Source organism: Biomphalaria glabrata, chromosome 17, assembly GCF_947242115.1.
Source record: "Biomphalaria glabrata chromosome 17, xgBioGlab47.1, whole genome shotgun sequence".
In the NCBI taxonomy this organism is placed as follows: Eukaryota; Metazoa; Mollusca; class Gastropoda; family Planorbidae; genus Biomphalaria; species Biomphalaria glabrata.
Window position 1 is genome coordinate 10,484,757 of NC_074727.1, and position 27,118 is coordinate 10,511,874.

The 27,118-nt window shown below is 37.4% G+C and overlaps 1 protein-coding gene across 2 annotated transcripts; it reads right to left on the reverse strand.

Moving 5' to 3' along the window:
- Positions 1 to 16: 16 nt before the first annotated feature.
- Positions 17 to 27,118, reverse strand: LOC106080327 (uncharacterized). 2 transcript variants are annotated; one of them, XM_056015271.1, is made up of 4 exons: positions 26,729 to 27,118; positions 19,943 to 20,177; positions 2,810 to 3,063; positions 17 to 1,559 (listed from the first exon to the last, which is right to left on the reverse strand). In XM_056015271.1, exons 3-4 carry the CDS (start codon positions 2,986 to 2,988, stop codon positions 224 to 226), a joined length of 1,515 nt encoding a protein of 504 aa, XP_055871246.1. In that variant the 5' UTR covers positions 2,989 to 3,063; positions 19,943 to 20,177; positions 26,729 to 27,118; the 3' UTR covers positions 17 to 223. The 2 variants fall into 2 exon arrangements, with proteins under 2 accessions (XP_055871246.1, XP_055871247.1); XM_056015272.1 differs by lacking the exon at positions 19,943 to 20,177.

A 27,118-nucleotide genomic window follows, 5' to 3' on the forward strand; every position in this document is an offset into this window, starting at 1 on the left:
ACACTATTTCTGGAATAATCTCAAGTTCAGGACAAAGATTAAAACAAAACAAGAAGCTTAAACAGGAGGAGGATACACAACGAGAAACACAAAATGTGAAGGGCCACTATCTAAAGTTCTAGTCTAGTGTACACAAACATTTTGGATTCACAAAAGGAACTACTTTTATTTCCACACTTTTTTTTTGTTCGCTTGGACGTCACTAATGGATGATCCATTAGTCTCATGAAGGGAGACCACCATCTACACTTGTGACGTCGCGAGATTTTCTTCCCCTTGTTAGTCCTTCAAACATGCTCTTTACCTCAGTCCTGAACTGTACATTTACGAGCCCGTACACAATCGGATTTGCGCAGTTGTTGACCAGGTATGACCTGGAGAATATGTGCACTAAGAGTTCTTCGCAGGCCGTCAGGGACTGGTAGAACCCTCGCCCCACACGCTGACGTATGCTAATGATGACGAGGAATGGAAGGAATGTCAAGATGAAGACTGCGGTGATGGCGAAGAGCATTAGCGTCGACCTGGGCACTTTGGTACGCCAGGTGTTGACCGCAGCGCAGTTGACCTGCACGCAACCAATGGGGTCGCTAGATGAATCCGCCCGAATGCAGGTCTGTTGATCAGAATTCAGAGCGTTTTCTTCTACCAAGGCCTGGAACTCATCCTCCAAAATCTGTTTTTGAACACCATCACCATTTTTCTGATTAACGCCCTTGTAATTATCCATGGTCTGGTCTAAGACTTCTTGGCGTTTTCCATTAGGCGTGTCCGATGTATCAATAAATGTAGATATTTGAATAACGCTAATTTCTTTGGCATTGATAGGCGTACTCTTAATTTGTTTATTGGGTGTCAGAAGTTGCCGCCGACTATCAGCTCTTTGGGGAAAAGAACTTGTTACATCAACACCTTCGCGTTCATCTTTTGGTGGGGCCGACGATGCAGACCTAAGGGCGTGTTTCGTTCTAACAAGCAGCATTTGCATCTTGTCGTTTTGAGGTGACGCATTAGCGGCATGCATTCTCTTTTTAAATCGCCATCGTTTCAGTATCGCCCTGCCGATGAGTATGTAAAAAAAGGAGAGAATGATAAGGCAGATGATGAAGCCGCACCAGAGATAATTGAAGAACATTTCTGACATCAGGCCGCCATCCAAGCCGTTCTTCACGTTACACAGCACGCCCGTCACGTTTAGGACCTCGCTGGTGTTCGCCCCGGCGCCCCGCACGGTCAGTACAACGGTCTTGTTGCCGTAGATCACAATCGCGGGCCAGGAGACCGCGGTCCCTATACCCAGCGACACGGCGCAGGCCATCTTTGCCGTCGACACTGAGAAGTTCCAGCCGTGGGGGCGACAAATGCGGAAGTATCGATCCGAGGCGATGAAAAGGAAGACAGCAGACGTGGCGTTGTTGATGAAGTACGTGACGAAACGGGAAATCATGCAGAAATTCCCGCTGGGAAAGTAATAGAAGTCGACCATCAAGCAGATCTCTGTGGGCATTGTGATGACGCAATTAATGAGATCAAGCACAGCCAGGCACAACAGAAACACTCTGTGGAAATGAGATTTTTGTAAGAGAATTAATAGACATTAAAAGCATATGCTTGTAACGAATAAATATTATTGCATTAAGAAAAGGAAGACAGAGAGAGAGAGAGAGAGAGAGAGAGAGAGATGACAAAGAATGGGGAAAAAAGAGTGACATATAGACAAAAAGTCTGTCCATGCGAAAGATAAAGTTACCGCCTCAGATGGAAATCTCCAATAGTTTTCATCATAGACTTAGAATATATTACAATGGTCAACCAGACGATTTTTAATTGTTACTTTTCTATGTTATCTGTTCCGAGAGAGAAAAACACAATGGTCGTTAAAGAATCTGTGAGTTCTAAAATTATATTTCCATATTCAATAATTTTTCCATCTGTTTAAAAAAACAAACTATGCACTCCTGAGCGTCATAATATTTTTTTTCTTTACTAGTTCCTAGATACTCATAAAAAAATATGGCCGAAGTCTACACATGCCTTCTAATTGTTCGATCTATATTCTACTCGAACATTTATAGGAGAATGATCATAGTGTGAGCTAAAGATGAAAAATATTTTTTTAAAATACTTAAAAGAAAAACAACAAACGTTTTTTTCAAAGGGGAAGGATTGCAAAATCACTGCCATATATCTCAATACTGCAAGGTTTACATGCCTTTTCCTATATTCAACAAAATAATTCATTACCACTTATTAATTAACCCATTTCATCTCATCTCTGCCTGTGGTCTCTTCTGGGGCATTGGCCACTAACCAGCTTCCCCCAGGCGTCTCTGTTCTGGGAGGGTCTCTCCAATTTCCCCATGTCTTGCCCATCTGTTTGGCATCTAAATCGCGGCACCATGTATTCCTGGGCTGTCCTATGCCGGATTTTATTAATTAACTAAATGGTTAATTTTTATTGTCACTGACTATGAATAACTGTGCAGAATTTCAACTTGATTCGACAATGAGAAGTGGGAGAAAGACGTGTTCAACAGACAGACGGACAGACGGAGTGAGTTAATAAAAGCTTATTAAAAACAAAATTTTTTGAGTTATTACTTTTCAACAATGGTAAAATAGTGTAAATCTAGTTCTAGTAGAAATTTTGTTTTGGTATATTTTATGTCGCTAAAAAACATCAAAACTTCTCCTTCCGAATCACCTAAACTTTACGATTAATAAAAGATAATCATTGTCCAATCTCTATACTGTTTAAGGGTGCCTTTGGTATTTCATCCTATCTTGCAATGTTACTGTGTTTCCTTACCTAGTGGTAGTATTCTTCCATTTCCAACCATAGATGTAGATTGCTATGGGATTACCGATCGTGCCGACGATCATCAGGACCACAGTGTACGCTATAGCCGGGGCCAGGAGCTTGGCCTTCTGTTGGCTGATATCGCGAAGGAAGAACAACTCTTCACTGCTTGTCAGCTTGGGCGCCATTGTGCTTCAGGGTCTGATAGTCCACACGTAGCAGAATAGCGCTTAAGTAAATTAATCTTCATTCGATACACAGACCTAGGAATGGAAAACAGATTATGTGTAAGAAAACATAGATTAAGTATAGTAATACATAGAATGAGTAGCTAACAGGGTGTAGCCGATTTATCCAAACTGACGAGTTTACGGGACATTACCGAGCAGTGCAATTGTGTGACACATGTATCGTTATTCTGACGCCATACTTATTAGTCTTTATATAATTGATTTAAAAAAGGTGTATTTATATTCAAATAAAACTGTTTAATTCAAAATTAAAATAATAGGATTCGTTTTCAGTAAACCAAAGAGTTCGTTGCACCAATTATTAGCAGGCTACAGGATAAGGTGGATACAGATATTCAATAGCGCTTTTAGTTTTTGAGCTCTAAATTTGACAGACGGAGGGACAGACTAAATACAATTTTGAGAAGCTTTTCTCCTTTCAGGCATATACTAAAAATGTTTTAATAAGCGAAAACTATTTCAATAGTACCGACTAATTCCTTTGAACACAATACACAATTAAAGCACTGGATGCCAAACATCATAGTAGCATCAAACAAGAGAATGAGAACCGTCGTAAAAAAAAAAAAGAAAAAAAAAAGATTTCTGAGGACACAGAGAAACACACTTAGAGGAGAAAATGGCAAAGGGGGAGAGAAATAGAAAGAAAAACTGAACCACTTACAGAGTAGTGTCCCCTGAGACGTGAAAGCATATTGTGGACATGTGTAGGTATATTTGTTTGTTTGGCTAAGTTTGAGGTCACCTAGACAACAGGAGGACGCAACTCTGCTGCCTCTATTTTTCTTCTTAGAGTTACAGTCGAGTCGATTACGTAAATGTTAATTTTGGGTTAAGAAATAAAGGAAAGAAATGATTCAATTACAAAGTGTAATTAATTAACTACAGAAAAAACAAAACATTTTTCACTTACACTTCATATTTTGAGACACCCGCAGAGACGAACTCTCGCTACTACTCTAATTATCTTACAAAAAAAATTACAACAATATGCCTAAGAATATCTTTTTTTTAAAGTACATCACTAGTGGCAATGAAGGTCTTCCGTTACACAAGGAAACTCCCCAAGATACAGAGAGACCAATATATAGTGACCTTTTTTTTTAAACGAATCTTATTCCCGCAGTTCAACAGAATATCAGTTCACTACAATAATTAGATTTGCTAGTTTTTCTTAATCCTGAAGTTAATTGTTTTACAAGTGAGTTTGAGACTGCTATTCAATAAATGATAAGGCTGGTTATCGAATCCGAGGATTGATAATGAATGCAGTATTTCCCGTGGATACGCAGCCACAGTTGCGACCTACATATTTCTCCACATCTAGTGCAGAGATAGCCATTGTCCGCCGGTGGACTGGTCGATTTTCTTCTTCCCGTCGACGTCTGTCCTGGACAGGGGATTTACTTTTCACCTCAAATGTGTATCCGCGGCCTTTGTAAGTGATCTTGAGCTGTCTCTTTCCAAAGCCGACTGTTGCCAGGTGCTCTCTTCTATGTCAGTTAAAGCAATTTGGAGTCTAAGCTGGGTTCTACTCAAAGAAAATAATAAAATCATACTCTAAATATAAGGTTTCCCCTTTCAGAACTTACGATCTATGGGGCAGATGATGTTAAGGTCATCCAGGGCAGATGATGTTAAGGTCATCCGTATCTTTGGCCAACGGTTAACGACCAACCGCCTTTGCTTTCCCCAACTAAAGTCAGGTACCCATTAGAGTTGGGTGGACTTAGGGGCGCCCTAACAATCCCGAAAGCCAAAATACAATGTACAAATTGCCTTCCGAACTTCCGCAAAGTGTATATGCTTCAAATTTTTATGAATTCTAAAGACTCTATATGCGTTTCTAGTTAGGTCATGAGATGGGCCTTGCAATAAAATGAACTATACTTTTTAGGTGCTATCGGTAGCCTATGCACTTATTAACTTCTCTAATTATATAAATAAAATATTTAAAGTAATATTAGTTTACAATAGACTCGTACATCCACCCTAGAATTTAAATTTTATTACAATAAATAGTAAAGATAACATATTTTTTTTTGTTGTAAAAAGTTTAATAATTTTGAATTTAAAAAACATTTCAGTAATATTATGCCTTCTGGACTATTTTCTGTGAAAAAAGATTTATTATAAAATAAAATGGACAACTTTCCTGAAATTCAAAATCCAGTTTTCATCGAGTTTTGAACCCAGGACCCCAGGTTCTTAAGCCAAGCGCTTAGATGTACCTTAATTCGCAGTTGAATTTCAACGCCTCTCTCTGATATGTTGAAGACACATCAGGTCTCAAACCAGGGTACCCCCTCTACTACATAAATTTCCATATTAAGCTGACGAGCTCCATCTGCCTCAAACATCCGATTTTAGAGGAGCCAGTATACGCCAACACCCCTTTCACCTGTAATTTAAAACAGTTTCGCATTGCTTAGTGTCCAAGTCACACAAGTAGGCCAGGTGTTGGATTTGATTGTCAGTGGCTATTTATTACTAAGCTTATATCAACTCCCTCTGTCTGTCTGGTCAAACATTTTTAGAAACTATTTCTCCCACACCTAATCTCCGATCAAGTTGAAATTTTGCACAAATATTTCTTGTACATGACAAAACAAAAAAAAATAGGCTACCCAATTAGTTAATTAACTATTGGTAATTTTTTTATTTGTTTGGTATCGAAGAAGGGAAAGACATTGTACTTGAAAGATGTGATGGTATACTTGAATTAGTGCCTTTTATACCTTGTGTAGAAAATTAGGTCGTCGCTTAAAAGTTTGAAACTAACAAGAGATAGCTATGAAACTTTCTATTTTCATAAGCCCTCTAGTGGAGCCTTGAGATTGGCTTGAAGAGCCTTGAGATTGGCTTGAGGAACCTTGAGATTGGTTTGAGGAGCCTTGAGATTGGTTTGAGGAGCCTTAAGATTGGCTTGAAGAACCTTGGGATTGCTTGCTTGTGAGATTGGCTTGAGGAGCCTTGAGATTGGCTTGAGGAGCCTTGAGATTGGTTTGAGGAGCCTTGAGATTGTCTTGAGGAGCTTTGAGATTGGCTTGAAGAGCCTTGAGATTTGTTTTAGGAGCCTTGAGATTCGCTTGAAGAACCTTGGGATTGCTTGCTTGTGAGATTGGCTTGAGGAGCCTTGAGATTGGCTTGAGGAGCCTTGAGATTGGTTTGAGGAGCCTTGAGATTGGTTTGAGGAGCCTTGAGATTGGTTTGAGGAGCCTTTAGATTGGTTTGAGGAGCCTTTAGATTGGTTTGAGGAGCCTTGAGATTGGCTTGAGGAGCCTTGAGATTGGTTTGAGGAGCCTTTAGATTGGTTTGAGGAGCCTTTAGATTGGTTTGAGGAGCCTTGAGAGTGGCTTGAGGAGCCTTGAGATTTTGAGGAGCCTTGAGATTGGCTTGAGGAGCCTTGAGAGTGGCTTGAGGAGCCTTGAGATTTTGAGGAGCCTTGAGATTGGCTTGAGGAGCCTTGAGTCCTCCTGTTCGAATTTAAGTCGTACAGCTTTAAAAAAAAATGTTTGTTTTATGAAAAGCGATCACGGTAGCATTACCGAGATACCTCTTCTCTCCAACCCCTACCCAACTGGTCCAGACAAGTGATGGAATCAGAGCACATTGAGACAGCTTAGAGCATAAAATTGCGCTAAACAAAAAAAAAAAAAACATTGATAAAAATATTTCTAACCGCACAGATCTTTTATTGTTTGTCTTGACTCTAGAACTATTAAAAATTTAATTACATCATTGTTCAAAATTACTTAATACAATTACACTTAATATAAGCTTTTTTTAAAAGTACTTTTATATTTTTCTTGTTTAGTATTTTATAGACAGTAGGCAGCCTAATCCCTTTGATATACCCCCGGCCTTAATTGTCTTTGAATATACACTTTTTTAAAGTCTAATTAATGGTCATGGTAAACACAGATTTTCCATGTCTGTAGACTATGCTTTGATAAATGATTAACTTTGTCCTATGTGCAATTTTATTTACTTTTTCAACATTTTGCAAAGTTATGATTATAGGCCTTTAAAGGCCCTATCACATCGCCTTACGTTTGTTAAAATCCGATCTGGCAGCAGTATGTCGTTAGTGAGGTTTAGGCTTGCAAGGACATTTGCAAGCTCTTTGAAGGAATCGGTTGCTACTGACAAATATTTTCAAATTGGAAACGTCACCAAAAGAGACTCCTATAATAAAAGCGTCACAAAACTAACAAACCACTTCCTTTTCTACGCCAGCTCTGAATCCGCTCAGCGACACATCAATCGGTTCAAAAAAATTAATTCATCAATCCTTTCATTAAATAGTCAATCATCAATACATCAATCTGTTCAGAAACACATCAATCCATCAATCTGTTTAAAAACATATCAATTTAAAAAGTATGTTCAGAAACACATCAATCCATCAATCTGTTAAAAAAACACACACCAATCAATCTGTAAAAAAACCATTAATCCATAAATCTGTTACGAAACACATCAATGAATCAATCTTTTTAAAAAACACCAATCCAACAATCTGTTTCAAATAACATCAATCCGTCAATCTGTACAAAAACACATCCATCCATTAATCTGTTCTGTTCTCATTAATCTATCTAGCACTTCCTAAATACGCACAATTCTACTCTTCTCTATTGGTCCAGAGCTCTACAGATTCAGAAACAGCTGACAACCTTTAGCAACAAAAATGTCTATTAACCAAAGCTATGTAGACACTGATGTAGACCATTAGGCATGTAAACAAAGCATTGTAGGATGGCCAGGGATCCTCAATTTAGTTCACCTCTAGACCTATAGCCGAGCTGTAGCAGTAACGATGCGCTAGATAACAACAGTAATAAAAAAACAAGTTATTCTTTTCATAACCGACTTGAGGTCCCGAACTGTCCTGTTCCTTGCTACCTCTCAAAGTGCCATAACAGATCGGCCACATCATCAATAAAATTCAAGAGTTGAAGAGATCAGTCATTAAGATTTAAATGAGTACGAAACGCAACTCTAGTGAAAGTAAGTAATTTCAACTGAATGAAATGTATAGAAAGTCTTCGATCAAGATAATCCTATTACTTGGTGATTTGTTGTATACATTTTATTTTTACTCACATTGTCAAGTAACAGTAAAAAAAATATAAAATTGCAATATGGTTTCTGTGGGATCGATATAGTAAGCTTATTGTTTAACCTCAATAATTTGTACATAGTTCTATGACGAAATTAATATTTCGTAAATTTGAAGGGAACATAAATAAAAGATAAACTTATGGGGTGGTTTTTCTCCCAAACTTTGGTGTCAGTCCTTAAGAGATTCATGTCGCGCTTACATAGATCAGTGTATCTTTAGAGTGGACTATCTGCAGCACTCATGACCTCTAGTAGATCACCATAAAGCAGTGATGCCCAAAATACGGCCCGCGGGCCAGCTCCGGCCCGCGACGTGGTTCCATCCGGCTCGCCGAAACGTCGGCACAAAGTGTAAAAATTTCCCTATCAAATAAAAAAAAAGGTTAAAAAATGTATCTTTACGTACGTTTGGGCCCTCTTTTCTTCTCTGATGGATTAGTATCATCATCTTTAACATGTGTGTGTTTATATGGCGGCATTCTTGTTTTCAGTTGCGAATAAAAGATTGTCAAACTACGCCTATAGGTTGGAGGATCATGGGAATATTTACCAAAAAGGGCCACAAAATGAGTCATTGGTAAAGCTACCTAAACTGCAGCTCACATTTTAAGTAGAGAAACGGGAAAAACCTCGAATTTCAGTGACTTTGATGTTCGTGTGGCACTTGCGTATAACATTGGCTGACCAAACCAAAGGTGCAGAGCTCAATTCTCTAAACCCTTTTTTTTTTTTTTACTTCAAGTATAGTTATTAAGTAAGTAAAAATTGCAATATATTGCCTAACCTATTTTATTTTTTACAATATATCATCCTCTGTCCCTCAAATGGTGTCGCTAGGAGGCTATTACGGTTAGCGTAACATATTTCTTCACGTGATCCTGTTTAGAAGCTATCCTTAGCAGAAATCAAGACAATGGCAGGTCTATATTTTAGTGCCGATCATCTAGTTTGTCTTTATTACTTTTAATTCTTTTTTACCTTTATTATAGATGAGTCGTGTCCAATAATCTGACCAAACCAGCTTTGAAGAACTTAAATGTGAATGTCAAGTACTTGTATATGTTAATGTATATAGTAGCAGAAAAGTTCTTCATATTAAGAGATTCCTCATTCCAAGTTTTATACTTTCTTCATTTAGTAATAGTGATTGTTAGGTAGTTTTAAAATCTTCTAATAAATTATTCATATAGCGAATTGGATACCCATCATATGGACGCACTGTATAGTGCAGCCCCTGGTCTGAAGCTGAGTAATTTTAAATGCAGTTCCCTAATCAATATATTTTTTTTACTTTAGATTTAGCCCACAATCTGGATACATTAAAATGTTTTCCTTGGGATCTTTTAGGAAGAGGAACATCCTCGACCGAGTCGTTGTACGCAATAGGTGGGAGATAACTATACCAGAGTAAGTGCAACCGTGCAAGCATACATTCTTATTTGACTCTATGCTGACCCCCTCAAGCCTTCTTTCAATTTCAATGTACTTTTCGTTTCCTCGTGAAAACTATTAAAAAGTTCTTGAATAAGAGAAAGAAGTTTGTAAAAAACTAAAAAAAGGTTTCTCATACAAACCTTACAACCTATAGGGCAGATGATGTAAAGGTCATCTGTTTCTGTGGTCCATGGTTAACAAGGGTTTCATGTGGGCAGCACAACGACCAACCGCCTTTACTTTTCCACAACTAATTTCAGGCACCGATTAGAGCTGAGTGGATTCAGCGATGATCCTAATGATCCCAAAATAAAAAAATCCCAGTCTTCACCAGGATTCGAACACAGGAACGCGATTCGGAAGCCAAACACTTTACCACTCAGCCACCGCGTCTACAAGAAGTATGTGATGGGTCTTATAGAGGCTGCCCGTTCCACCCTCATAGGGCCATACTGGTATAGTGACATGGCAAATATACCCTCCCCCATCTGGCGTAGCTAGGAATTTGCCATCATTTTGGGACCCGTGGGGCTTGACTTTGGAGGCTCCTGCATTTTGCGTAATATTTAATATTTAATGTAAAAAAAAAATTCGAACACTCATCTGGGGACCCCTTTCAAGTTGGGGCCCGGAGGGATTTTTAAATTCTCCCCCTCCTACCCCCACCCTAGCTACGCCACTGCCACTGGCCCCCTTCCCCATAAACTCCTGTAACTGTAAGTACTTCTGCAACGTTGTCCCTACATATCGAGTTATTCGGGAAATAGAACAAGAGCGAACTGCATTAACTGCAAATTATCGGTCGCACTGCTAGTTTAATCTGAAAGGGGTTTCAATTATCACTAGTCGGTCAAAGGACAAATTGTAATTGAACGAGTGGGCTTAATTAGTATCAACTATATGCTACAGCAATACAGTCGCATATAAAACGTTGGATACACTCACACCACATAAATACTCACACGTTAATAGCACTGATTATATTACACAGTCAAATGAGCACAATTAAAGTAGATTATTTTGTTTAGAATCTCGAAAGAAGGGAAAGAAATGGGTGGTATAAGCTAAATTAGTCCCCTGTAGATCGTCTCTCTAAATTGAAACAAACAAACAATATACACATTTATAAATCTCACTAATCATAAGTACTTCACTGGCAGAGTTATTAGCACGTTGGCCCATGGAGGCGTGAGCCACGAGTTCGAATTCAGGTCGTTCTCCACCCTTTTTTGTAAATGTTAAAAAAACAACACTCAATTAGGGGTAAAATCCACCCAGGTGTCCATATTTTTCCCCCCTCCATTTTCCCAACTGGTCCAGATACGTGATAGGATCATAGCGTATTAAAAAAAAAAACTAAAAGAATGGAATAGCGCTTAACAAAAACAATCGGTAAAAATATTTCTAATCACAACAGATTTATTGTTGTTGGTCCTAGATCTATTACAAATTTAAATGATCCAAACTAATTAATACAATTACACTTCGTACAAGCTGTGTTTTTTTAAAGTATTTTAAAGTTTTCCACTTTCTTTTATCATTTCCAATATCTACAACACGCGATGGCGTGCAAATATTTGTTTTATTTTATCTTTACCAATTGACCGAACACAACCAAAACATGGTGGTCTGTAACGTAGTAAGTCAATAAATATGTTTTATGACAATCAACTGCAAGACACAGGAACTCTTTAGTTTTGGTTGGTGTGATTGAAGCACCAGGACAATGTCTTCTTCTCTTGACTTTGAAAGAATGCCACGTAAACAAACTTGTATTCCAGGGAACAAACAAAACTGCTGCCAAAATGCATTAAAGGAATTGTCTCAGTTGCCTCTATCATCAAATGGACATCTGTGTCACCGTAAGTGGAGTTTTGATTGAGCTCTAATCAGGATAGGTCTGCGTGTCTAGAGGTGTGAAACTTTCCCCACAAATGTCATCTGTGATATTTCATTGTTTTTACCTTTAAGGTGACCTACGTTCTCCGTTACTTTGTCTTCTTCCTTTTCTTCTTAAAGCTCCTTCATTATAGGTCATGACCTGTGCACAATTTCCATTTCATGCTATTTTTACCTTCTTATAATGAGTTGCACCTGCAGTTGGAACGAGACTCTTTAACTTTGTAGCAGAACACTCAGCTGTAGCGTTTAAGTCCTGGGTTCGTATCCTTAGCGTGCAGAGCGTGGGTTAACAGAGTATTCTTAGAACGCCTTTGAAGGTTCAAGGAAACAAAGGCCCCTTTTGTAATGGCTACTCGCTTTTAGGGTAGCACGCTAGAGATACATGGTTTAGCTGTAATAAAAGTGTTCAAATAGTCAATTACAATGTAGCTGTATAAACAAGATTCCCAAGCTCAATGTAGCATTGTTTTGTTTTTAATATTATATACTATGGACCATGGTTTAACTCCTGGAGAGAATGAAAGAACATAAACACTGTAGTGACTGTAACATTATTTCTAAAACTCAAATTTGGCAGCATAACTGAATGAATGACGTTATCCATTTTCAAATAAGTGATGTTCCTAATAAAGAAATGGACAGACAGTTAAACCACACAGGATTTTTTTTTTACTGAGGTTTTTGCTGTTTTTTGACCCCAAAACCACGCATATCATTTACTGTCGATGATTTTACTCGAGTGATGTATACATTTTTCTACATAGATCAAGGTTTATCTAAAGAACATACTTAGCTAGAGTTAGATAGGGCTCTGTCATCAATTCCGATGTTTTAGTGCATTATGTCACGTGTAACCCAGTTGCGACCCACCTATAAATATACTTACAATCTAAAACGCTGTACCTACTGTGGACCGGAAAGGTGCCCAATTTGTGAAGAGGCCAGGTTATCTAGAACGGGTTGAACAAAGTATGTACTTTATGAGAGCATTTTTCAGATCTCAAAAGAGATCTATCAATTAGACCCTTATAGCATCACTTAAATGCATACCTAATTTAAGCAACTTTTTACTGAAAAATGTGTTCATTGGACGTACGTTTATCAATCTTTAGACATATTCTCGACATATGTATTTAAAAATATACTAAGACGCGATTAGTCTTGTTTTCAGATTACAAACAAGGAGATACCTAAAATACACAAATAATTTGAAAAACTATTACATTTAAGTTCAAGTATTAATGGGAATAAAAACTTTTATAGCCCTATAACCAAGATTAAGCCTTTAAAAGAAAACAGAAATTTGAGATACATTAGAAAAAAAAACATAGATAGAAATAAAAGTTCTCTGTGCATAATACTAATTTTTTTGTGAAATTAATCGAAAAAAAAAACTTATACTCGTTTTAATTTGAGGACCACTGTAGGTCTGTGGGCTCACTTAAATCCTGGACAGTCATCAATGCTAATAAAGCGCTTTCATTATCTGGATATGGGTGTAGATATTTCTTTGTGAATGTGTATGAATAGGCGAGCGTGGGAGTCGAACACCAGCGAGTGAGTCTGTGTCGATTTCATTGTTCCTGTATTTCACCAGGTCCTAGAGACTGGCAACACTAACTTATTTCATTAATCCCTTGTGTAGCATTACCACGTGATAAATAATACTTTTGCGAAACACATTTATTATTTGGCGACATCAGCTATCGAACAAAACGGTGCATGATTGTCCGTGTCTGAGAATAGAGATCTAGTTCTAATAAGTTGTCGTTTGGAATGAAAAGAAGTTTAAGTTTGCTAAAAAAAATTATTAGGCCTACTATAAATGAACACCTAATACTTCAATCGTTCAAAGTTTAAACAGGGGCAGCGCAGCTGTGGAGCGTAGCCGTCGAAGGACCAGGGTCCAACAGGCTGACCATTTGCTTATTGTTATACGCAAAAACTGGGGGGGGGGGGGAGCGGTGGCTGAGTGGTTAAGCGCTCGGCTTCTGAACCTGAGGTCCTGGGTTCAAATCTCTGTGAAGGCTGTTCTTTCGAATTTCAGGATTTTTAGGGCGTCCCTGAGTCCACCCAACTCTAATAGGTACCTGGCTTTAGTTGGGGAAAGTAAGGGCGGTTGGTCGTTGTGCTGGCCACATGACACCCGCTCGTTAACCGTCGGCCATAGAAACAGATGACCTTAACATCATCTGCCCCATAGATCGCAAGGTCTGAAAGGGAACCTTACTTTACTATACACAAAAACTATAGCGAGACCCCGCAAAACATGCACGCTCTAGGCATCGTCCTCACTCTGTCCTGCATTTAAATAAATTTAAGATTGTACAATTGTTTTCTAACGTCACTGGGGTAGATGGAGTCCAGGAAGCTACTAAATTGTAAATCTTTTTTTTTTGTGTTTACACTTTTCCAGGAACCCTGAAGAGTGGCGTAGCTAGGAATATGTCATCATTTGGGGGCCCAGGGTGCTTGACCACTGGCGGATCCAGGGGGGGGGGGGCTGTAGGGGAGAATTTTAGTAAAGAAATCACACAATTTGTATACTAATTTATTGGTTATGTTAATAATATATACTAATTATTTATATTTCAACCTATTTTTAGATAATTTCGCCCCCCCCTAGTATGTTGGCCGATTTGGTGGGATGTAATTGGGGGCGATGGCATCATTCCCGCCCTTTCCCCACCATAAACGTTCGAGTGGGGGGAGGCGGTCCAATTTATTTGTAGAAATCACAGCTTGCTAACAGAATCAATTAAATGTCTATATAATTAAAACTTGTGTTATTTATATTTTAACCAATCTTTCTATTATGTTGTTCCCATGTTAGCCATTGGGTGGGGGGGGGGGCGAAAACATCTACTGCCCTTCCCACCTAAACCCTTTGAGTGGGGATGGGGGGGGGGGAGCGATCCTACTTTTATTTAAAAATCGTAGTTAGTAATCAGAATTAGTTGAATTACTATATAATTTTATATTATATCGCTTCACTTCTAGCCCTCTGACTGGGAGCGGGGTGGTCCTATTGTTATGGAGAAATCATAGTTTATGAACAAAATTAGTTAAATATCTAAATAATATAAGGTACATATTGATGTTTTAACCCATTTGTATATTATGTCGCATACACAATCTGATCTCAAATTTTATCATTAGTAAGCATAAAATGAAAAAGGGTTGTACCAGGTGGGAGGGGCTGTACATGCAATCGCCTTCCACCCATCGGACAAACCAATACTTTTTCTTTTTGTATTTTAGTCAAAAAATTACAAATTTAAAAAAAATGCCACTATGCTATAAATTAAATAGCTTATATCGAGTCGCCCCAGCCCTTATTCCTTAAGACTCACATATATACTTGAATCCTAAAAATGCAAAAAAAAATTGAGTAGAATCTAAATGGTCCACTTAATTTCTCCTCCCACTTCCTAAATTTTTTGTTTAGAACTTTGAATAATAGTTCTGTAACAAAACAAAGTTACAAACATGCCTATTGAACAAAATGTATCACTTAATCTTGAGCTATTTTTTTTTTTAAGTCTTAATCTAAATATGTATGGTATCTTATCTTTTCAAGGAAAAAATCGGTTGTATTTGCAATTAAGTAAAGACCTGTAAACTCATATTAGAATATTTTTTTAAATAAAACATTATTCAAAAGGGGGAATAATGAGCTATAGAACTCAAGAAAATGCGTTTTAACAGTGAAGAATCCAAGAAAACAACACATTGCAATGTGCTTGATAATAAACATGATGTCTGTCATAAGAAATATTATTCACTAAGTCACAGTCAATGTCCTTCAAGGAACATAGCAATTTCTGCCTTGAGATTCCATATTCTTGTAATGATAGGCCAGCGGAAGCTACTGTCGTACCGAACATCGGAATGTTTTGTTTCCAAATCTAAAAGTACCCTTCAGAACTGCCAGTCAGGGCTGGTCTTAGATATTTGGAGGCTCTAGAAGAAGTGACTTTGGAGGCCCCAGATAAAATGAAAAATAAAATTTAACTTAAAAAAAAACAACTAAAAATATTAATTTATTAGAAACCTATTGTACTTCAACAATAACATTGAGGATAAGTTTCGCTATTTCTTCTCTAAAATAATAAAACACGCACTCTATGCGTAATCGTTGGCTTTATGCATCTGCGTAGTTTGCATATGCCTAAGGCTAGGCCTATATAAAAAATAAGAGCATTATAATGATGCCATAATAATTATATGTTATTCAATGCTAGGACAAATATGTACAAATACTCCTTCTTCCCTAGTGCTATTAGAGCATGGAATGGGTTGCCTGAGCTAGCCAGGAAAACCAGTGACTTGGCAGAATTTAAGTCATTGGTTAATATGCATGACTGAATGCATGACGCGTAGGATGTAATTATCTCCTAAGGATTATGGTAGTCTGTATTATATAAGATAAGATAAGGTTTGTGTAAACTTTCCAGTTACGAGTTTATGGTTGGGATACTGTTCTTTATTTTATTAAAAAAGACAGTTTTTTTCAGTCAAAGCACGGCCTCCATAAGTTGTTACCCTTGCCATCTTGTACAAGCCAACCCAACTCTATCAACACAGTACTCAATAGCAATGAATAAATACCGACCCGGGTCTGTGTATTTGACTAATTTTTTCGAAATATTGCCAGTAAGAATAATCTTCGTTTACTTTAAACTTTTAAGAATAAGTAAACATATAGAGACAATGTTTCTTCAACCTTTTCACTATTGGTGATAAGAATTTAAAATTCAATAATTTCTAAAGATATTTACAATTATTTATTTTTAATATGTTTAGGGGCACACCTGATTTTTCTAGGCGTCCACGGGCGGCATTAAAACACTTTGCCCACCCCTAGGCTATAGGATTATACACATTATTTTAACTTGCTTGAGATAATGTAATATGGTAGGTAGATATGTGTACAGAGCACTAATCAACTCACCAAATAAGGTATGCAACATGCTATTTACCAAGAACAAAACATCTTATTTTATTTCATATCCTGTAACCTTTAAATATTTTTCGGTGACAACAATATCGCCTGTATAGTATTTTTAGGTTAATCACTTTTCAATTGTTTATGATTTAATACTTGTGAAATATGAGAACTTATAAATAAAAACATAAAAAAAGCCCACAAAAGAGGCAAGATGGCCCATACAAGAGGCATATAAAGCCCAAAAAAGAGGCAAAGAAAAGAAGCCTAAGGCCCAAGGATTCCTATGATGATAAAGATAAAATTGAATTCTGCGGTTTCCTTTAAAAAAAAAAAAACAAGCTGCTAAAACTAAAAAATAAAATGGTACATAACTTTAACGTGATTATTGTTTCCGAATACAGGAATCTTGTTTGGGCTAGCTGGCTCAAAGCTCTACACAATAATAAGGTGTTTGATCCTAATCACTTAGAATTGACATCTAGGAAAATAATGGATTTTAGGGTAGAGAATTATCTAGTTTGATTTTCAGGTAGTGTTCCAGAAATGGGGTGTTGGGGGTCAGGGATATCTGATATTGTGTGGATTGTTCTGGAGTAGAGGATACTTGTATCATTTTTCTGTCTCTAGTGGGTTCAATGGTTAAAATGGTTAGGTCTTTGATATTAAATAATATTTCTATTGCTATTATTATATTTTTAGGTTAATCACTTTTCAATTGTTTATGATTTAATACTTGTGATTTATGAGAACTTACAAATAAAAACATACTAAAAAAGAAAAAATAAGCCCACAAAAGAGGCAAGATGGCCCATAAAAGAGGCATATAAAGCCCCAAAAAAAGAGGCGAAGAAAAGAGGCCTAAGACCCAAGGATTCCTATGATGATAAAGCTGAAATTGAATAGCGCAAGTTCTGAGGTTTAAAATAAAAAATAACATTTCAAAGTTCAATTAAACAATCATGAAATACAAACTGAAAGAACTAACTGTCGATATTTGTGACTTCATAACCATTGTCCCCGACTCAGAGAAGGGGGGAGATTATAGACACTTAATCAGAACGACAGCGCTCTCGTAAGTCCGTATCGCATTGTTTATTGTCCTCTGTGTTGAGTATAACAATGTTAGTGTGACCAATTTGTCCGGGAGACAATATGACTTTGACTTCACGTTATTCGATCTTAAAGTAAATCAAAACGTTTGGCTCCGGTGATACAGATATTGCGGAATATTTAATTATGACGACCGCGCCCTCAGAAGTCTTTATCGCTTTGTTTTGTTGTCCTTTGTGTTGTGTATAAGATATTGATGTAACTGTAAAAATAGTGAATAAAAATGAATATAAAAAAAAATAATTAAATAAATAAAATTCCAGTACACACGCTTACATTACGCCAAACATATTGGGCCCTAACAATTAGCAGCTAATGCATGAAACTTCCAACACTTTTAAAAAACAAAAAGTAATTAACTTGAATGTAGCAGGTAAGACTGTCAGACTTAGCTAAGTGCCGCAAGCCATTGAACTAGATAACTAGAACATCAATCTGTACAACTTTCTGTCATTCCTATAACGGAAGCCTCACTTGTCCCCCTCACATTGCATGGCGAAAGTAATTCACGTCTTTAAAGAAAGAAAAGTGTTATGGTCCTAAAGACGTATATGATCTTGTCTGAAGTAACGTCTGTATTATATAAGATAAGATAAAGGAATTTCTTCTTTCCCTTTGTACTTTTCCAGACAATGTTGTCATTACAACTGAATAAATAACATGAACAAAACTTTCTTTAAAATCAATTTCTCCTTTATCAGGTAGTCTGGTCTAACATTTCTCTCTCTCTGTATTTTGTAATGTTTCACTATTGCAAGAAGTCTTTCCATTGAGTTTGCACAATCATCTACTGCTATTAACAGTCCAGCACACTTTTTTTTCAACGTAAGACTTGGTTCTAACTCAGGGTTTCTCAAACCTATGGGTCGCGACCCCCTCGGGGGACGAATGACAGTATGCCAGGGGTCGCCTAAGAGCCCCGGAAATATGGATTTTTTGTCTATTCATCATTGAACTTTTTTTTTTCTTTGTCCATTCTACCGTGCTGTAACAAGCTTATTTGAACCGTACTTGGTATTCAAACTATGTCATATCCCATTCTTTTTGAGATTGTGTTGCCCCTTTCTGTGCCGTCCTTCCATTTCCAAGAACAAATCTTTGCGAAACAAGGTTTTCCAGCTTGATAGTTAATTAAGTCCAAATTCAGAAGTAGACGATGCAGAAAATGGCATTCATTGTGCTACTGAATTCATGATCTGGTGGAACAGAAATAAGATCGACCTTCTTACTACCATAGGCATGTCTGTAAATACCGTTGAAACACAATTTCTGTAAGAATGTAGTTTACAGTATCAAAGATTGTTATCCATACTTCGGCAATATTTGTGACATTTTCACTTATAGTATGCAACATGCATGTTAGTGAATACGCAATAGAAAAGTAAATAAATGTAAGTCTGAATAATAACTCCCTTTTTTTTCTTAGCATAAATTTATTTATCTGTAAACGAAAAAATAATTTACGAATGGGGGTCACCGCCTAGTGGCAAATTATATTGGGGGTCGAGAAACTAAAGAGGTTGAGAACCGCTGCTCTAACTAGTCTACTTATTTATTCACCTCCTTACTGACTACAAAGAAACATTAAAGTCAAGGGAGATCATTTCCACGTAAATCGTCTTTAAAATATAGAGGCTTATGTAAAATTTAAAATTTAGATGATTATGTTTTGAAAAATTATAACGGTCACTTCAGAATTTTCACTATGTGGCCACATTATGTCGTTTTTTTTCCTAATGATATACATAAACGAACACATTTATTATAGAGGCGCTGTGGCTGAACGGTAAAGCGCTTGGCTTCTGGACCCGAGGGTCACGCGTTCGAATCCTAGTGGAGACTCGAATTTTGAATTTCGGGATCTTTGGGGGCCTCTGAGTCCACACAACTGTAATGGGTATCTGACATTAGATGGGGAAAAAGGCGGTTGGTCGTTGTTATGGCCACATGACACCCTTGTTAACCGTAGGCCACAGAAACGGATGACCTATTCATCATCTGCCCTACAGATCAGACCACAAGGTCTGAAAAGGGAACTTTTAACACGTTTATAGGAAACTCGCAGGTCCCTTTTCCAGTCAGCTTCCAACTTTTTTTTTTATTCCTAAAACCCTAAAGAGTTAGCAAGCTAATAGGAGGAATTTTAATAAAAAGAGTGTTAATGTTATGTTCCGTGAGAATTGAAGATTATTACATCTTAGCCTTAACCTCCCGCAGGATGGCGGTTGTCAGGGTTCAAACCCGAAACCAATCGAGACCAAAGTTCAGAGCGCAATGACCAGGCAGCCATCCCATGTCATATACAATTAAAATTTAATTCTATTCTTTGTTTCAGTCTAAAAATTTTTTTGTTATAGCCTCACTTACCTGTATAGAATAACAGCTGCTACTGAAATACATAGTTGATGATAATTTTTCCACCTTTTTGTTCAAGAAAAGAAAATTTCACTTGTCGTTTTGCAAAGACGGTTTCTTTGTTTGAAAGTGCTAATAAGATTTTTGTTTTGCCTACTCTCTCTCTAACTAAAAAACTAATTACATATAAATTGTCCAAGCTGTCTAGAGACACACATAGCAGAGCGTTGTCATGATTAGGTCACATCTGAATGAAACAAAAAAATATGTGTATTTCCTGAGCAAACTGTTGTTGTAACTGAAACGTTTTAACGGTAAACCTGGTTTGGTGCCGGGAGGTAGTGGAGGGGGGGGGGTGTGGAGGGATGGGTGGGAAGGGCTGGTGGTAGAGAGGAGGGGAATGAGACGTCACGTCACGCTTTCTCTATCCTCCTCCTCCTCCTATCTCTCTCGCTCTCTCTCTCTCTCTGCTCTGTGCTAGATCCAACAGATGAACTCTCCGGCATGTGCTATGACGCAGGGGTTCTCAGAGCGTATTCCCTTGAAGTTGAAACTGCTCGGTGCAAAGCTTTAAATACCAGCTTAAATTAAAACCGGTAAAAGACAATTGCATAATACTGTTTGAATAAGTCCACATCATAAATTAATAATAAATAAATAAAAAAAAACAACAACAACGTAACAATGATTTCCGAAAGATGCCAGAATGTCTGGCGTTAAAAATCACATAAAAATTAAAACTTTTGGTCATTCACCGGAAGTAGGCTATTTCTATGGTGTTACCACTGGGCGCTGTACAACTACACACCTAGAAAGCAATGTCTTTGGTAAAAGTGGAGTTTCTACCTATGAAAGTTTACCAGCTTGTCAGAAAATGATAATTTTTTTCTAAATGTAAGTCTAGACTAGCTTTACACTTACTACATGTCAATCCAAGGGACCCGTAGCGTAAATCCTCCCTCGCCATCGTCCTCTTTGTTTTCCCCATTGCCCGATGGCAGAAAAAAATAATACATAACGCATTTCGACTCTATTTGGCTATATTGAAAAACCGGAAACTGTTGTTTCATGAATATAGTTTAGATTTAGATAATGTTTGTTTTGTAATGGTCTTCATCCTCGGACAATCATTTTTTCTAGCTAAGCAAAGCGAGGGATTTGATCCGAGACTATTCGTTATAGAATGTCTCAACACTGACCTGCAATGTCACTACCTTTAGGTAGTTTAGACCAATAGCTCGTTGCCTCGTCCTACAGACATGTAACGTGGCAACGAGATATTGGTCTAAATTGAAGATTCAGCCCCCGTAGCTTCAAGTCTAGTAGTGGAACTAGATAGTCTAAGAACGGGAAGCGAACAAGGTCCCGGCAGGATACCCTGGGTGAGCGTTTTTTTTCTCTCATTCGGACTGGGGATGGAACAAAAGCCATTAACCCAGTCCACAACACCATTCCACAAAAGGTGCCGACATCAGAGTCCCGTTAGCTGGAATGGCTGTCTCTGAACGGAACGTGGCGGTTACAGTATGAGGTAAACTCCTTATGGTTAGCGCTGTGTACGGTCGCCTTACTCGGTCCTCGCGTTACTGCTGGGAACCCTACGACAGGACATGGGGTGAAAAGCTTCGGGTCCAAGCCTGTTCGATGGATAAAAGCCTTTCTAACGATCAATGGTTGATGCCGCCTTCGACGACGATTCCCTACTCGATTTTTTCGAACGTGTGGACTGGGGATTTTAATTTCGAGATCTTCAAATGGGTACCTGACATTAGTTGGGGAAAAGTAAAGGCAGTTGGTCGATGTGAGCACAGAAACAGATTCACCCCCCCCCCCCCATTAACCATGGATCACCAAAACAAATGACCTTTAATTAGCCCAACAGATCGCAAGGTCTCAAAGGGAAAAATAAATAAAAGAATTAAATAAATATACTGTATACATACGTTATGTATTATTAAAAACAAATTATTATAGAACGTATTAGACATTTTTTTTTGCAACTATTTTTGTGTGCTTACACATGAAGCTACTTGTAAGCCATGCTTAAACTCAATTGCTATGCAATATGAACTGAAATGAACTTTGAACCCATGCAGGAACACGATTGCTATGTTATAGTTACAAAGAGAAACTAACCTGTGACAGGACTACCGCATACTCATAAGTTAGAATATTAATTTCTTCAGCATTCTCGCCCCTTCGTCTTGAACTAGAGATTTAAATCTAAACAAACTAAAAAGACAACAAAATGCTGTGCTGCTAGTTTTGACAGCCTTCACCTTGGCCGAATGATGCGACACTGACACTATATCCAGTTGTAATTATTCATGACCTCATTTGTTGCGCGCGATTCGTCAGTGGTATTTACAGTTGATTGAGCTCGGCTGACTGGGCACGGTCATTTTGGTGTGAGCATTCATTCTTTTTTATTTTCGCTAGTTAATTAGAGTATAATTGATATGCCCGTTTTCTGAGTCACGTACTTGAAAACGTTACGTTTTTATATTGACCAATACAATTTCTTTGGACGTGACTTTCCCTCTACGAAATTAAAAGAATTTTATTTTTCAGGTAGAAATCATAGAAAATTTATACATGAACCATTAGAATGCAACATAACATTATTTCATTTATTAATTCACAAAATTAAACAACATGACGCTTGAAACTTATTTACTTACCCAGCTTATTTTATTCCCTTGTATTTATACCATCTCTAACAGAAAGTTCTCCAATAGAAAGGAAAGAATCGCATCCTTCCACTAACACAACACCAGTATTCCTACCTATTGTTAACTCCCTTTACTATTTACAATACCAGTATTACTACCTATTGTTAACTCCCTTTCCTATTTATAGTTCTATCGGCGGCTTACCGTTGTTTCTTGAAATGCAAATGTTAAACCATGTCTACCATTAAAATAACCTTGACTCGTATACCACGTGACAGTTACCGAGACAGCAATAAGAGAGCCATCATCTCTTTTGAAATGGATGCTATTTACAATATTATTGATTATCTTACCAGGTAATAAGATAGTTCTATAGCATTAACTCTAACATTGTTCATTGCTGATAAGATACAAGACCTAAACATCAAGTTTTAAACCTATTCAACACGTACAAATTAGAAAGAAACAAATCAGTGACTCCTATTGGAGAACAATCAATTATTCAGTTAAAAAATCGTTTTTACTCATCGATAGCTATTAGAAGCAGCACAAAGCAATGGAGCACATTGTACTAAGTTCAAATGTTTGTTTTTGAAAGTTTCCCTACACTAGCCCTGTCATTGATTGGTAACAAAACAAGTTAGAATCAATGCCACACTTCCTAACAAAGTCTTGACGGCTGGTAACATGGAAGGTTCTATTATTGTAACAATGATGTTGGGTGGTTAACATTCCATGTTTCCGCTTGAAACTGTGAGGCGCGGTAGCTGAGTGGTAAAGTGCTTGGCTTCCGAACGAAGGTCATGGGTTCGAATCTCGGTGAGGACTTGGATTTTGAATTTCAGGATCTTTAAGGCGCTTTTAAGTCCACCCACCTCTACTGGGTACCTGAAATTAGTTGCTTAAAGTAAAGGCGGTTGGTCATTGTGCTGGCCAGATGACACCCTCGTTAGGCGTGGGCCCTATAGATCGCAAGATCTGAAAGTGAAACCTTACCATGAAACTAAACTCGATTGGGTTGTCCGGAGATACATTAGGTGGGAAAAATAAGTGACATTTTAGAAACTTAACTCTTTACGGCTTGAAATACTTCCAGCAGAAAGTACAAACAGATTAATCACACAATAGAAACAGATAAGATAAATTAATTTTAATGATTGATTTACAAAAGTATTTTATTTATGTAATTAATTCCTCTCTAAATTTAGCTTCTCTATCGTATAGGAAGGTACGAAAATTTTCTATTGGCAAAGTTATTGTAATTTTTTTTTACCTATTTGAAGTTCTTGTTGTTTTCTGTTTGTACAATTTAACATTAATTTTGACATTGACGCTCACCATCTACTGAGGACAGACGCAGACTGCGAAAAGAAAATCTTAATCGACCATCAGCGGACAATGGTTATGCTTGCCATGGATGTGGCAAAATATGTAGGTCACAGCTGGAGATGCGTAGTAACGAGAAATACTGCATTCCTCATTAATCTTCGGACTAGAAGACAAGCCTTATTATATTATATTTCATAACAAACTCACACAGGCAATATTTTTCGGCCCTTAAGAAATTGGGTGCCGTAAGCAGTAGCTTGTGTAAGCTTTACATAATTCATGCACTGATTCTAGGGAATTCTTAGACTTATTTAAAACATAGAAAAAGGGGAGGCTACTGAAAACGATTTTTTAAAAGAAAGACTTCGCAAGTGTCTGAGAAAATATTTTTTTTTTTACAAAATTTGACAATTTTGATTTTTAATGTCAACTAATCCAAAGAAGTATTGTACAGACCATTTAAAAAGACTAACGCTGGGTTAGAGAGAGTCCAATATTTATAGTACGCCTGAACACTGACCTGCGTGGTCGCAACCTGTGGGCAGTTTAGACGAATAGCTCGTTGCCACGTCACAGGTATGATGTCACTACAACAAAAAATCGATAACAACAGACAGATGTCAAAATCGGCACGGGCAATTTAATACAATTTAGTCCATAAACTGTATATCATATGTTGTGCATCTAATAATACGCCGTCTGTCCTCAAAATCGTTGTTAAATTTGAAATGTATTGATTACTCTACGCATGCATGCTGTGAACTCTATATTTTTAGATGAAATATAGGCCTTATGCTGCTTTTTAATCGCTAAGTGTGACAAAATCTTAACAGGATGAAGCCTACTAGTAGCACTGTCTACCGATGTAGGCTTTTACCTTATGTCGGAAATATGCTAGATTTAGTTAGTATTACAATGTACAAGTCTGCACAAGTTCTTTTGCTCTTTAAACACGACGCTCAGATTGTCACTTTTATAGGAGAATATTATAAAACCATATAATGGAACTGATACAACGCATCTACGTTGTACACTCTGGTCAGGATAGCATCGCGTCACGGGCTGGATATTGCCCGCTGGTCGAAGTTTGAGTATCACTGGAAATTATTGGTATCCCTTACATTTATAAATAATAAAAAATATATCATCAAACAAATAGCTTTTTAATTAGAATATTTTTAGCACCTTGAACTTAAAGGCTTATCTGAGTATTTCAACAGATCTTAAGGCAGGCTCACAAACTGCTTAAAAATGTACTCCTTTTTGCGTTTGTTAATTAAGTTAATAGAAATAAGGAGAGCGAACCAATAAAGGAATTCACACGTATCTCTGGTATTAGTGACTATTAGATCGATTGTGACATAAGTCCCACAGAAAACAATACTATAAAAACACATTTTTATTCAGTTTCTATTTTTCCACCAATCAAAGAAAAGCATTTTTCTTTCCAAGTAGGAGTGAATAAACGGGGATTTCCGGTAATGTGCGCATTGCGTGACATCGTAAGGATGAAGCCCATTCAATGGGTCATAATGAAACAAACAAAAAAGATAAACAAGCAAGCGTAAAGACGCTGAATCCTAAGTAAGGACGAAAATAGTTATCGATTGCTATATGAATGTGCCTGTAATTTTCCAATGCGACCATTAGGGTTATACTCAGATCTGGAATCACCGACGTGACGTATCCTTAGGTCGAGAGGACTAGTTGAGGGCACGGACGGAGTGGCTTTATGGGCATTCGGGTAAATGTCCTGTGGGCCGGTGCCTAAATGGTCAGGTCGGGCTGCCGAATGGGCCAGTTTAAAAATCAGTTACGTCTCGTAAAATGCGAAAAAAAAAACAAAAAAAAAACAACACGTAAAGCTGCTGAACTGTCGAAATATGAAGCTTTTTTTTTATCGTGTGTTCTCCTTTCTTGTGGAGTCGCCTGGGCTGTAGCCTGCCCTCTCTTGAACCCGGCCCTCTATTTGGTATGAAAATATTAACCTCAAGCCTTTAATTCTAAGCCAAAATTAACGTTTTCTGATTACAAACAAAACATGTTATTGAAGTTTACTCATAACAAGGTAGAATTTACAAATGTGAAAAATCAATAATTCTGTCAGACCGTGGACATGATTACGGAGATAAAGAGTTAAAGCAGTCTTCGGCAAATAAGATCAACCGGTTCTGAATAGTACGTTTTACTAGTAACACTGTAACAGTGGTTCTAACGAATATAGTTAACGCGTAACATCACAACACCGGTTCTGAATAGTAAGTTCTACTAGTAATACTATAACAGTGGTTCTAACAAATATATTTTACTCGTAACATCGCAATAACGGTTTATTTAGTATGTTTAAAAATTCAACTTATACAGTCAAGTACAACTGTTTCACTTGTTCGAAATACCATTGAAAATAATTCAGTACCAATAGTTAATTAAATAATCTGTTATTTAAAAAAAAAATTGTTATGTTTTCAGGTAAAAGAAATAATTGTGCAAAATTTCAGCTTGATCCGAGATTGAGAGTCTGAGAAATAACGTGTACAAATTTTTATCAGAGAGACGGAGAGGTGCAGTTCATATAAAGTTTGTAATAATAAATATTATGCATCCTGTGTTAGAGAGCTACCATAGTTTCAGTATGTAGATTGAAACGACTGATCTCCCCTTAAATACAATTCCTCCATTAGGGGAAGAAGTTTTTTTTTGTTTTTTTTTTTTTGCAAATTCAAGCCGATATTGCAGGCGAACACACACATAGTGTCACATACACTAACAAACACAGGTACTAAAAAAAAGTCATTACCTTTCTCGTTTTTACCCAGGACGACCTGAAGTTGCACGTTAAGAAACAGAAAAGAATCTTTAAATATAGGAGTATGACTGTCGTTATTCTATTTTTATTTTCATTTCTCTCCCTTCCTAAGGCACAGTCCCCATCATTGCAAGTGTCTCGACTTAGTCCCCCACAATGTTCACACTTGGCAGACGCAAAGTTAGACAGTGACGTCAATCACCAACATGGCAATCACAAGTGTGCACAGGTCGAGGCGACCTAGTATTTCCTCATCGAATCCACATCCCATAACGGCCCATCTGGTGGGTATAGCTTCACTCTGAACCTGATATCTCTCTGTCAGTAGTTAACAGAAATCGTCTACATGTTCCGTTAGGCCATAGCCCCATACGTCTGACA